The sequence below is a fragment of the Leptidea sinapis genome, chromosome 33 (genome assembly GCF_905404315.1).
Source record: "Leptidea sinapis chromosome 33, ilLepSina1.1, whole genome shotgun sequence".
NCBI classification, from domain to species: domain Eukaryota; kingdom Metazoa; phylum Arthropoda; class Insecta; order Lepidoptera; family Pieridae; genus Leptidea; species Leptidea sinapis.
The window spans coordinates 1939932-1954181 of record NC_066297.1 but is presented as its reverse complement, the minus strand read 5'-3'; the positions used below and the strand labels follow the sequence as shown (position 1 = coordinate 1954181).

Genomic DNA, 14250 nt, shown 5'->3' with positions numbered 1-14250 from the left:
GAATCATTTACACAAAATGTAAATATACAAAAATTATGAAATGACAATTTAAAATTGAATAAATAATACAAAACTTTCGGATAATAAAATGTAAAAAAAAGTAACTCAACCCTTCTCGTCGACTTCCTATTTCTCAGGCGGCCATTTGCATTACTTTCTATGCATAAACAAAATGACTTAAATTACTTGGTAGTAAAAGAAAAACTAAGTTATTTCGCTCCATGTCGGGAACTAGAGCTAAAATCTGGCCCTTCAGACCACTTGGCCACCTGATTTGTAAACAGGAGTTGATTCAACCTTAACCCTACTCGACACCCTACATGTGGACCATCTAATCGTTTTATGATTGATTACTCCAGTGTTTGTTAATTATTATTTCATATAAAATTTCTTAATTTAAGACGCAATATTTCTTAATACCATAAGGGGTTAAAGATGAAATTGCCGTTTTATTGTAATAGGTACAAGAATTGACATAGAACCTTCATGGTTTGAGATTTTTTAGGGAAACTTTCTTCACATGGTACCTATGTAGTTCTTCTCTTAAAAATGTGCAACATTCGATTATCGACTTTCAGTTGTTGTTTTTTATTCAGCTTAGACAAGAAAGATGGATACTTCGAAAATTCGAGTGATTTTTGAATAAGAGTTTGACCTTCCTTTTAGATATCAGCAATGTATAGATAATAATAATAATGTTAATTATTTTGATTAAACAAATATGTTAAATAAAAAAAAAATGATTTTCCATTTTTCAGTACAAATCGGCAATTTCATACTTTAACCCCTAATGTTATGCTCGAAATTATTGATAAATACCGGCTGGATGAAGGAATTTGACTGCCTTCACCTAAAAATTTATAATTTAAGCTAAACATTTATTCGCAAATTCAACTGTTGACAAAAACCTAAAACAAAAACGTGCAAAAGAGATTGGTATGGTATCATTATTTTTCTTTCCTTTTGCAGCAAATGTCAGCACAGTTGGGGCGAGCTGAACGCGGCGGCTCCGGCGGAGAAAGAGATGATGCATCATCTACAGGATCCGATCGACTGTATGAACAGGACATAGCCATCCTCAACCGCTGCTTCGATGACATAGAGAAGTTCATCGCCCGACTACAACATGCCGCTGCAGCGTCACGAGAACTTGAGAGGAGAAGAAGATCCAGAGGTGGGAAGAGAAGCGCTGGAACGGGAGAAGGGATGCTAGCTTTGAGAACACGCCCCCCACCGGAAAGAGACTTCGTAGATGTTCTGCAGAAGTTCAAGCTGTCTTTCAATCTGTTGGCACGTCTGCGAACTCATATTCACGACCCAAATGCGCCAGAGCTGGTCCATTTCTTATTCACTCCGTTGGCATTGATTGTGGATGCTGCACAGGATGTCGGTGACGGTCGGTTGCCGTCACGAGTAGTGCAGCCGTTGCTGACGAGGGATGCATTGAATTTGTTGGCTAATTGTGTCACCAGTAAGGAAACGGAGCTCTGGCATTCACTTGGAGACGCCTGGCTGATTCCAAGGTAAATATCATTTTTAAGGGTCTTCACTCGAAGATAATTACCCCAGCGGGGATCCTATTACTATTATTACTGTCAGCAAGATAAACTTAGATATCATCCTTACCAGATCTGCAGTCTAACTTCTTAGGTCTTCCAACAATTGGTGAAAGTAACATTTTTTTATTTTCGTGGCAGCCATTTTGGAATTTGTCATTTTCAATAGTTATCCAGACTCTATCAAAGTTTCAGCAAACTAATGCGTTTCAGTTTAGGTAACTGACAGAACTATTTTGATTTTCAATGTGTTTACTATTCAAAAGGCTAAATACAACTCTAAAATTTCGGCTAAATTAACATGACACTTCGCTCGATCTTGACAGTCGCCTTGCGAGGGCAGTTGTGATAGCAGAGTTAGGTTTGTCGTTAAAACTGTTAACTTTAAACGTTAATTAATATAACACTGTTAAAAATTAAAAGTAACTACAGCGTTATATTTTACTGCGTAGTTATCATCATCACCAGTTATTAACTAAAAATTAGCACAACATTTTATTTATATTAATTACACATACAGTTTCTTTTTTAGTTTTTTTTTGTCTTTATGGATCCTGGGAGGTGGCATCTTTAGCCAAGTCTCTACCTAGCTACAACGTGTTGAATACTAAATTATCGTATACGTTAAAATCATGTGTAATCCGTTTTTTTTTGCGTGCGTTTATTCGGGTGTTCTAGCATGAAGTAAAAGTACTGTTTAATTACTGTATAAAAATAGATTCACTTACCTTTTCTTTCTTGCTGTATCTATATCTATCGTTTGTCTATACTCTATATTGTAAGTCAATTTGATCTCATAATTAATACATTCATAGAATCTTTTTAATGATTAATAAAATCATAATTTGAGTGATTCTTTGCTATTGTCACGAAGGTTATTAATTAATTGCGAAGGTTGTTAAAGCGTCTGACAAAGAAGGCTTACTATAGTCCAGTAGATTATATAGAGGATAATGATGCATGGTTCTGCGCAGGACACCTAAAATCGTATAATATTATATTAAGTAGGCAAATTATTTTATGATGAAAAGTTGGGTTGGGAGTTTATTATCAGTTCTTTTCCCCATGTCAAATCCCCTTTACAAACTGATGTGTACCAAGCATTGTTGCAATATGTTAAGTTATTGTACTCCCTATGATGAATAACATAATATTTCTATTAAATATGTCGTACGTTACAGAGAACAATGGAAAACAACTATTCCGCCTTATCAGCCTGTTTTCATGGATGGCTGGACACCCGATTACCAAGTAGATGACCAGCCGTTGCGAAGGTAATTTAACGCTTAGCCCAATCTAGGGCAGTCATACGTAATAATTGTGAATAAATGAGTTCGTATATTCTTTTCCTGTACAGTTATTGTTAAAGCTTTGATTCTGTTATTTATGTACAATTTATATGTAAGGTTTCACTCTATTATTCAGCTTAAAAAATAGCTGTTATTTTATTTAATAGTATTAATTCTAGTCATATCGATCGGCTTCATTCTTGTAGTTCTCACAGCATTTATTTTTATTTCTTCTACTGCATTTTTTCACGGGAGTGCTTAAAGAAGTTTAAGAACTCCCGTCTCCCGGTTTCATCTCTAAAACACTTTTTAAATACATCATTTTCCTCCACCAATCTAAAAATGAAATTAATTTGATCTGTCTAACTTAGATGGTAGAATGGTAAAATTAACCTAAACCTCGAAATAAATGTAGGTACATTTTATTTACAAGACTCGAGATGAAACACCTTATAAAACTCAACAACACGATAAAAACGAGTGCTAAAACGCGCACTTGAATTTCGCATTGGGCTGTCTTAGCTTAAGCTCAGCATTATTGCAGCTGACAAATGGCTGTAAAAACGAAATCAAAGATTTATTCTAAGCTTACACTCAGCTGTGTTTTACGTAAGTAAAGTCTGACCAAAGTCTAAGTACGCTCTATGGATCTGTCTCGTAAGGTAATTTGTGTACACTCCAATAATCGATAAAGTCTAAACATGCCTAGGATGCGTCCCTGTTTTAACGCGCTGGTGTTGTATCAGCGTGAATTTGTGTTGCAATGCTTTTGTGTATGTCTATGTTGTTGTTCAATGTATAGACCCTCGCCGCGTCGTAGTGAGGGTAGAGGGGGTGAGGAACCCGGCGTTAGCGGGGGGGACGCCCACTTTGGCTACGAACGCGATGAGCCTGATGTCTATGGAGAAAGGGACTATGCGCCATATCCTAGGTAAGCGAAATTTATGCTTATTGCTTTGTAGTGTAGTATTCGTGATCATGTTTGCATGCAGGACTTACCGTACAGTCAGTCCTTGAACAGAATTTACAGTTTCAGTTTTCATTGAATTTTCTTTCGACACAATATGAAAAGAAGAAAAAGACAGTTAGTTACTTATAATCTAGTTTTTTCTAGATTTGAGAACTCATGTACTTACTCTTATTATAAGTTGTATTACATTCAATTTTTTATTAAGATGATTGATGCATTGATTGCATGATCTAATTCTCATAATAATTGTAAACATTAATGTCATTCACGATTGGCATTGGGGTATTGTTGTATACAAGAATACCCCAATGCCAATGTATATGGGGTAACTAAAATCACGCTCTCTGTCGTCTGTTACATTATAGGTTTTAGAATTCATTTTGTATAAGCTTATATTATAATATGGTAGACAATCGTAAGGGTAACGTAATAAAATATTCTCTACAATAATATATTATATTCTGAATTGACCCAGAAACTGAAAAATAACTCCCGTTTATTTTTTTTTCAGGACAACAAGACTTACAAGAGAAGACTCAGGCTCGGCAGCATCGTCACCAGAACGAGAAACACAGTATCGTAGTGAAAGAGATGAAGGTGAGAATATATTAAAAAGTCACTCGACATCCGAACTTCGTAACTAATATTATACATACGAAATCGCTATACGGTTCTACCCCTCAACAACTAAACTGGTCGGTTTCGCCCCTTAACTATTCAACTGATCATTATGGATGATCACTTTGTACACATATTGTCCTGCCAATGAACTACAGAAAAATACATGGTATACATTTTGCCATTAGATTCAAACTGAGTGATAAAAATTGCTCTGCATAATGGTCTGACATGTTTACTCAGGAAATAACACTTGATTACCATTAAGCATTTTAATAAGTAAATTGAATAAAGAGGTTACTTAAACTTTCAATACAAAAATCTATTCAATTTTGCAATTTATTTGTCATTTACAAACACCATGGACTTGAATTGAATATTTTTCACTTTTTATATAAATTATCATTTTTGTATTACGTCTAAACAATAGTGAATAAATATGTTTCAACTTTAAAGGATACGCATCCCCTTATGTTTTTTTTTTTAATAAATCAGTTTATTTTTTTAAATTCTGAAATGTTTATAGGATCCCAACCAGAAAATAAGCAATACACTTGTTTCAAAGATATTTCAACGCGAGCGAATCCTAGGGTTAAAGCTGTATTTTTCAATACAACCCTATTCTCTCAAAGGAATGCTAATAATCTACCTTTATTAAACATATTTAAAGTGCAAAATAAATGCAATAATTACTTTAGTTTAGTTTTAAAATTAGTATTATTAGTATAAGTAGGCTAAACTCCTGACTCTTTAAAGCATAAATCTTTTGCACAGATGATTTAGGAGAAGCGTGGGCGCGTGGTGTTACTGCTCGTGGTGGAAGAGTAGTCCGGGTTACATATCCTCGTACTGCGAACAATGACAAAGAGCTCACTGTTGTCCGCGGAGAATATCTTGAGGTTTGTCTCAAATTATTACAACATATATCAACTCAAAACTATTCTGCTCCCGTGTACTCCAATCTTTGTATGAATAAGTTAAAATTAATGGGATATGCGTTTGTAGCATACATTTTCTTATAGAGGGTGATAAGAGAGTGAGAGAGAGTTATGTAACTATAGACTATCGTAATAATAAAATTATTTATTTGCTTATTGCCTTATGCCAAATACATTTATTTGAACACTTTAATTTTTACAGCCAATGTCTATTCATTATATTTTCACAACTGTTCACTATATTTAAAACAATATTGGAACTTTTACTAATGCGGTAAAATTTAAAACCATGTCCTCTGCCTATCTGAATGCGATAATCACAAGAACTTACTCTATTCATTTTTGTGCGGTTCCTAAATGTACGCATAATTTTTTAAATTATAAATAATTATTTGTATGAAAATAAGCAAACGCATACTCTTATTCATATGTTACACTTAGTTATTTTCTCATAGAGGATGATAGAGAATTAATTATCCACCTCGGTTTTAAGACTATTTCAGTTCAAATGACGTGCTTACAATCCTACGCTGCACTCTTAGTAAAAAAACTCGCTTATTAAATAGGTTTTTGGTTCCTTGGTAAACAATCCACTATTTGATAACCAGGTGCTGGATGACTCTCGCAAGTGGTGGAAGGCCCGTAACCGTCGCGGAGTGACTGCCCACGTTCCGCACACCATCGTGGCTCCAGCCATCACGCCACCTTCCTCACCACATCTCTACCCGAACCCTATCTACACGCATTACCAGGTACCACTTATTTTTGAAGTTATACTTCTTTTGGCGCGATGGAGATAAATGATGAGAGTTAATTTTTACGATGCACGCGCACACCGACACCTGAATTCTACATCGTGAAATTAGTTCTAGGTGGCATGAAAATCGATACCTATGGTCAAGTTGTATATTCTATTTAGAACACGTGTTTCGTAACAGTACAATTAAACAGTGTGAATAAATAAATATTATTTTGGTGTTTTTATTAAATCAATTTCATATACGACGGTGATAGTATTTACTAATAATTTATTAGTATGTCTAAATATATTGAATATTAGTGATAAAACTGATTTGAATAAACTGTTTTGAGTGCATTTATAGATTTGAGGTTAATTGTCGGTATGTATAATTTATTTACATCGTTAATAAAAAATGATTACATTATTATCTAAAAAAAAATTTTTTTCGTTTTGTTTTATTTCTGATATATTAACAAATTTTATGTATAAAGAAAAAAAATTAATTAATCTTCTATACTTGTTTATATTAACCTTAAGTGCTGAGTGTTTATACTATCTTTGATCTATTTGTTAAAATTTGATTTATTTTTCCATACGCCAAAGAGTATAACTTCTAACGCGTGAACATAAGTACACACACTATTTTTTATTACATCTCTATTTATTTAAAACAAACGGTTAGTGCTGAACGGGCAAACGTTGTGTTGCCATATAAATTAAGTACTCCACGCCCGCTCATTGTATGAATTGTCGTATGTAATAAAATGTATTTGACTAAATTATATAAAAATATAGGCTCGGATAAGTAATCACCAACATATAATATATCGTATAAGTACTATCCCGATCAATTCAGTAGTTTTCGCAGTGTAACCGAACAAAAAAACCCGCATCCATTTATTAGTTTAGGTAGATTTATATTTTTGTAACAGCTATATATTTTTATACAACACTTTGAATTTAGTCCATAAATATCCCTACTATAGTGTGAAGTGAAATAATATATACTTTTGTTTCTTTTATTGAGTTAAACTGAGACATGTTTTATTATTAATTAATCCTATAACGACTGTATGAAATTTTCAAAATGACTTATTTTTTATTTGCTTAACTAGAGAAATTTAATTTTTTAAGTTAAGAAATTATTAAAAAATACATTACACTTATAAAAGCACTGATAACAAATTAATTTTCTTTGTTTGACTATATTTCCTTTCTAATATGAGATAATGCCTTTATAATACAATTAGACGAAATATATTGTTAGCAGGACAGCGGAGGCAGAGGATCTGGTGGCAGCAGTCCAACTACACCAGCGGGTAGGAGCGGAGCGGGGCCAGGGACAGGCGGTGGGGCGGGTGCGAGCGCGGACTGGGTTCGCAACGAGCGCATCGGCAAAAAGGGCGAATTCCGATACTTCTAGCCGCCAAATAACAGATTCATAATGCAATTACTAATCAGCGGCTTACTCATATTTACCCGCAACTATAATTATAGACACATTATATTACAAAGATGTAATGTGATGTTAGGGGCAAAATCAGATAATAATGAAGTAAATTCTAATCATCACTAATGAATGATTGGAAACTTTATTAATAACAAAAACATTCGATTCAAATTTTATTATCAAAAAGTAATTGGATTTTAAAATCTATGGTGTTAAAAATCTGATTCGGAACAGAAATGCCCCATGCCAGATCTATGTTTGCCCCTGAAAATATTAGTCCAGGACATGGCAAGCAGAAGTATTTGAAAGTTTTAAAATAGACTATCTTACAAAATCAGTTTTTAATACTATATATTAAAGATATCCAAACAATTACTTCTTTTAGTGGGGCGTAGAATAATTGTTTCGTACTTCATAATCAGCATTAATAAACAAGGCTTAGTCATAACTTATAATAAATATTTATTAAGCGATGTATATATGTACCACAAAAGGAAGAAGTACAAAGTTGTACTAAATCGTCCTTTAGATTGAACTGATTTTATACAAAACGTAAGACGAATCATTAAAGTGTGGATTATCAAACGTGTTAATATATTATTCATAAAATATCAGTCAATATTAAACTTTATCTTATTATTCATAAACGCGTAATGTCATATTTTAGTAGATATACATATATTTTTATATATTATGGCAACAGAAGTATCGGGAATATCGCGATAGATGCGGTTTGCGACGCGTCGCTTATTTGTTTTGTGTTGTGTGTTGTGATAGAGGCACCTTAGTTACATAAGTATGATCACATTTTTTTAAATGAAAAAAAAAGGAAAAAAAAGCTGGAAAAGAATTTTATCATAATATTATGCATCATATTGATTAAATAGTCATTAATTTTGTGGCTTATGTTAATGAAATACAACCTAAAAGAAAAACTACCTAGTTAACTCCTAATTTCCATGGTGCTCAAAGTCGAGTTTAATTACTTCATCAAGTAGTTTGACGAGATTAAAATATATTATTAGACTTTACTTGGTCTTGTGTGTAATTTTAAATGTGTGCTTGGCTAAATTGTGCGCTTGATGTTGTGTTGTTTTTTATGTTTATTGTTATTTTAATGTGTACCAAAATTAAAATTGGAATAAACTTGGGATAAAATGTAATGATAACGTCGATTGTTCTAAAGCTTTATACTGGGAATTACAATAATAGATCAAATTCTAAATATCTTAAACTTTTATCTAAATTTACCCCTTGTTTTTAAATACCCCAAATCACTGCTTAACGGTGGTGCTGAGTATACAAGTGTTTTTTTAATTTTCTGGTGCAAAAGTACACATTAAAAATAACTAATGGTCCATCTATTTCGATAGTCTTATGGTAAGTTCAGTAAGTAATTTTTGTCTCAGTTTTCTGTCTTACAGAATGGTTCTAATGTTTTCACATATTATATAATAATATATTTGTATCATCAAATAGCATTTTCATTATACACGGACACGGGTCTGACATGCTACTGACATACATACATATCGCCTTGTATATTGCTAGTTCAAGATAAATTTTTTTGTTAAAAACTATTTACATTATGATCTATTAATTATATTATCTACTAGATTTTACTGTAATCATTAACAGAAAAAAAAAATCAGAAAATTTTTTTTAGTTTCCAGCAATTATTCAACATTTGATAGTATTTAAAATACTATAAAATGAATAGAATATACTAATAAAGATAAGGATTTTTTAATTTCATCCGCATACGACTGAATATTACTGAATAATCTTTATAGTACATCTACCATTTTTGAAATAAAGGCAAAAAGTTCATACCCTACAAATTGTATCGTGATTTTTAAGTTTTATAAAGTTCTTTGTATGTATAAGAGTCCCGTAGAATGTAATAAAATGTAAGTGTAGGTAATTAAGATGATAAAATACATTTATTGGTACGTATTTGCCGCAAAGTGCAGCATGAAAAAACGTTAGTTTAAGGCACACAGTGAATTACACTAAAAATGTTCAGGTTGATGTAAATGCAACTTTATGAAGTGTTATACAGCTGGTTTTGTATAGAATCATATATGATAACAATAATTTTATAAAGATATTTTTCAGAGTCTATTTTTATAAAGTCTATTTATTCTCTGTTTTCTATAGTATTTAATTTTAAGAGTATTTCTTGTGTATTTGTGTAAAACGTTTTTTGTTTAAAAGTATTATTCACATCAATTTTATTTCTGAATTTTCTGAAATAAGAAGCATAAGCTTAAATTTTTACGTCCATGAATGAAGTCAGAGAATTTTTGAATTCGGGCATTATGTAGCCCGATCTTTAAGAGGCATTGCTGGATCCGCAAATCAAATTAAGAAAAATGTACCAAATGAATAATTATTACTTTAATTTATTGAAATGTTTCACAAATTAAAGATAACGTACTTCTCCTTTATATAAAGTTCAGTTTTGTATTGAGTTTTTCGTTATTATTAAACTCATATTCTACCAATGCGATGTTTTTCTGGTGACTTTTAGTGCAGTAACTTCATGGATCTCCGTGTTACTCATTATAAAGGCTGTATCCTTTAAATATTATACCTTGAATACCACTATATTTCACATAATATATTTTACTAACACAACTTATTCATAAAGTTAAACTATACTTACAATTCACATGATTAGTCTTTTTAGACCACCAGTTAGCTATTTTGTTTAGTTTATTATTGCAGTTTAGTTTATCAATTCATCACAACATTACGTTAAAATTCGACATATCCCATTACGTATTACGTTGGTAGAAGGCATTTCACCACCATGCGTTTTATATGAGACTTCCTGCCTCGGACATACTCACTGTGCAATCAACAGCCTGCAGCATTCCAGAACTGATTAGACTAGCGGACATTTAACACTTCGAGTTGAACCCATGCCAAAATCCTAATCCAAACCTTCAACAAAAAATCTTCGCATGAGGCAGTAGGGCTAAGTACGAAAAACTTACATAATCTAACCAGGACCCTAACGGGTGCAGTTTAATTAAACACTTCTCAATGCTAGGCGTGAGAGCTTGCAAATCGTGTAGATTATGTTATAGCGCAGATGATACTCCGTAATACCCACTCTCTCAATGTGATCCTTGAATGCGTAAACGTAGCATCTCTTTGGGAAGACCAATTTTTCAACTAAGTGAGATACGGCAGCTCACTGCAAAAGATATAATATGAAACTTGATAAGAATCAATCTTAGCAGTGGGCTATAATTACCAGTGGTTATAGGAATAGAAGGCCCCCCACAAGATGGACCGACGATCTGGTTAAGTTTGCCGAGATACGTTGGATGAGGGCAGCGCAGGACCGATCGTCGTGGAAATCTTTGGGGGAGGCCTTTCTCCATTATTGGAAGTCTTCCGGCTGATGATGATGATTATGATAACAATACATCATTGGTCGCAGTAAAACAAGGTCTCCTTGAACTGTACTATAGCCGTTTTATCAATCATAACCATAGGTCAGAACCATCTTTCACTTCAAAGGCTGGCAACAGATCTCTTGGCGTTGATAGGCGTTGGTCTAGATTATAATGGGCAGCTTTTTTTCACTTCCCATCTGGTGAGCCTTGTCCTCATTACATAAAAATATCTTGTATTTGATATCAGAATATCTGCTTGAGAACTTATTTTATGTCATCAATATTTCCTTCCAAAAAATTCAAAAGAGAAATAAAAAGAATTTAATTAATGAAAACGCTATACTCTCCTGCTGTTACGGACTAAAGTTTTTGTTAGACTTTTGTAAAATATAAGGCTTACTTACATTTACCCATACAACCCATGCTATGTTTGTTGAGTGCGTTTAGGTAAGTGCTACTGTTTTGATATGGGCTTATTTGCTTTGTATGTTGTTTTAATATCTTGGGTTTGTAATTTACACATTTTTATAAATAAAAACCAATTTCTTAGTTTTTAAAATGCATGCAATATATGTTTAATTTATTCCCGAATAAAACTTTTTGGTTATTAATAATACAAGTATTGAATATAATGTCAAACTGAGATGATAAGTAAAGATAAACATTTTGTTTCTTAAAAGCTTGCTATTGCATGCATGTGAAGCTTGCTATTCTAATGAAAATTAAAAAAAATGGTGAATGTTTCAGAAAAGCCAGCACCTCCCCCGCCACCGCCGCCGCCCCCACCCCCCGTGCCTCCCGTCGCAGCACCAGCCCCCAAAACGGATACCATGAAATGTAAGGTTTTGCTAAACAATAATATTTGAAGGCAGAATAAGTAGATAATGCTCTAAATTACCCCAAATATAAAAACTCAGTGACTATTAATAAAACCAACATACAGACGTGGAAAATCTTAAATATTTATAAAATATTAATCATTGGATTAGCAATGCATAGGGAGATCACTCGCGCCCATAAAAAGGTATGCATCAGACTATGTTTTTATACATATACTAAAGGTTAAATATACAACCTATAGCCAATACGCCTGCATGTTACATAGCTCTTTTTCTTGGTATAAGGAGGACAAACGAGCGTGGTTACTAGGCGCCTAGTAAGTAATATCCATCATCCATTATCTCTTGCAACACCAGAAGTGGGTACCACAGGAGCGTTGCCTTAAAATTCACAATGCCAATCTACAATATACTTGGTTAAAGATAAACGAAGCGCGCGAAAGACTAAAGATAAACAAAGCGCGCGAAAGACACGAAAATTTCTAAGATACAGCAAGAAAGGGAATCTATTGTTACTGTAACATATTTTGATTGATAAGTCGTAAACAGTCAGCACCGCTTGTCATAAGCTCCTTAGTATTTTGAATACCAAGCGACTAGTTACATTCATTCAAAATTGGTCACGAATTATAAGGCTGTCATCTATAGCTATAAAGCTAGTATATTCTGGATGTTTTCTATTATTAACCGACTAATTGAGTTATTATCATTTAATTTGAGAGTTCATATAAATACTAAATATCCGGACGACCGAGCCTTGCTCGAATTTTTAAGAATGTACAAAACTTGAACAAAAAAAAAACTAATAGGACTTCTGGATTCGAACCGGGGTCTTCTGCTTTCCGGATCACCCAATGTCCCATCTGAGCTATAATAGTCTTGTATATAGTGGCGAAATTTACCTTTTTATTCTAATGTTATTGTAGCTGTTTCTCATTCAAACATGGATAAAACCATTTTTTTTAAATTGAAACCTAGCTAGATCGATTTATCACCCCCGAAATCCCCTGCATACTTAATTTTATGAAAATCGTTGGAGCCGTTTCCGAGATTCAGGTATATATATATATATATATATATATATATAAATTATATTATATAAGAATTGCTCGTTTAAAGATATAAGATAAAAAAGAACAGGACTGAACATTAAGAGGTTGTTGGCAAACAATCCAACTGAGATAAAAGAAAAACAGCTCTGTTTTAAATTTCCCCAGTAAAATATATTCAATCTTTCATATAAGTATTATTATAACTACGTAGTATATACGATTTCTTATTTTTTTTAAAGTGATTACCCTGTGTAATTAATCCCAGAAGTGAGGGTTATCACTTTTAAAAAATAGCAAATTGTAAGCAATTAAAAGCAAGAGCGACATCTCAAGTCAATCAAATTTTGGGGTTGAGCAGGTTATCAACTGTAATGTAGATCCTGTAGATGAAGCCACAACTTGAGAATTGAACAAGACATAATATGCAAGATTTATCAACGATACGTCAGAAAATTTATTGAATTAGGCGTTACTTTGCGGAAATCCATAATTATACAAATGATTTAAGTTTTCTTTTTTTTTCTTTCTCAACTCAACTCTGAGTCTCGTGCCAGATTTTGGCGAGACAACACGTCCTGAGGATGCCTTGTGTAGAGGCGAAACACGTGTCGAATTGTTTTAAAAATAAATATTGGCGGAATTAACACTAAAGAAAACTTAAATCTTTTATACAACGATACGTCACTCCCAACAGCTGGCTCAGGAGAGCAGTCGCCCGGAACGCGAGAGGTCACGAGTCCGAATCCCGTATCGATCATAAATTTTCTTTATAAATTAAATTTTTTTCCAAGTATATAATATAAAGTTATCTAATATTCAATGTTGCAGCAACAAAATCTGTCATGAGCTCTCTTTCACTTCACGAAGAACTTAAAGCTGTTCTACCGCAGATTCAACAACGAAAACTTGAGATTAAGAAAACACCTGATATTTTCATACACCAGGTATTTATTTCTGTTAATTTCAAGATTTGTCGTAAATTATACACATTAATTACCAGTAGGAGGCTCCTTTGCACAGTTGTCAGCTGGATTAATGGTACCACAACGGCGCCTGTTGCTGCCGTGAAGCAGTAATGCGTAAGCATTATTGTGTTTCGGTCTGAAGGGCGCCGTGGCTAGTGAAATTACTGGCCAAATGAGACTACATCTTACGTCTAAACGTGACGAGCGCATTTGTATAGCCGCTCAGAATTTTTGTGTATTTCAAGAATCCTGAATGGCACTGCATTGTAATGGGCAGAGCGTATCAATAACCATGAGCTGAACGTCGTGCCCTTCTCGTCCCTTATTTTCAATAAAAAAATATAAAGATCTTGATAGAAATACTACTGACAATTGACAAAAACCAATCGCATGGGGTAATAAAAAACAATGTTTGCAAAGC

At 33.3% G+C, this 14250-nt stretch overlaps 1 protein-coding gene across 5 annotated transcripts in view; it reads left to right on the top strand.

Annotated features, from left to right (window-relative positions):
* LOC126974773 (epidermal growth factor receptor kinase substrate 8-like) overlaps positions 1 to 14250 on the top strand; it is a 53765-nt gene that overhangs the window by 36776 nt on the left and 2739 nt on the right. The window contains exons 7-15 of one of the 5 annotated variants that reach the window (XM_050822444.1): positions 970 to 1523; positions 2738 to 2830; positions 3648 to 3776; positions 4327 to 4412; positions 5208 to 5332; positions 5980 to 6123; positions 7384 to 7432; positions 11721 to 11810; positions 13693 to 13808. In XM_050822444.1, the coding sequence (XP_050678401.1) occupies positions 970 to 1523; positions 2738 to 2830; positions 3648 to 3776; positions 4327 to 4412; positions 5208 to 5332; positions 5980 to 6123; positions 7384 to 7432; positions 11721 to 11810; positions 13693 to 13808 (1386 nt within the window). Of the gene's footprint in view, positions 1 to 969; positions 1524 to 2737; positions 2831 to 3647; positions 3777 to 4326; positions 4413 to 5207; positions 5333 to 5979; positions 6124 to 7380; positions 7472 to 11720; positions 11811 to 13692; positions 13809 to 14250 lie in introns of all 5 variants that reach the window. The other 4 variants (XM_050822442.1, XM_050822443.1, XM_050822441.1 and 1 more) reach the window with 4 other exon arrangements.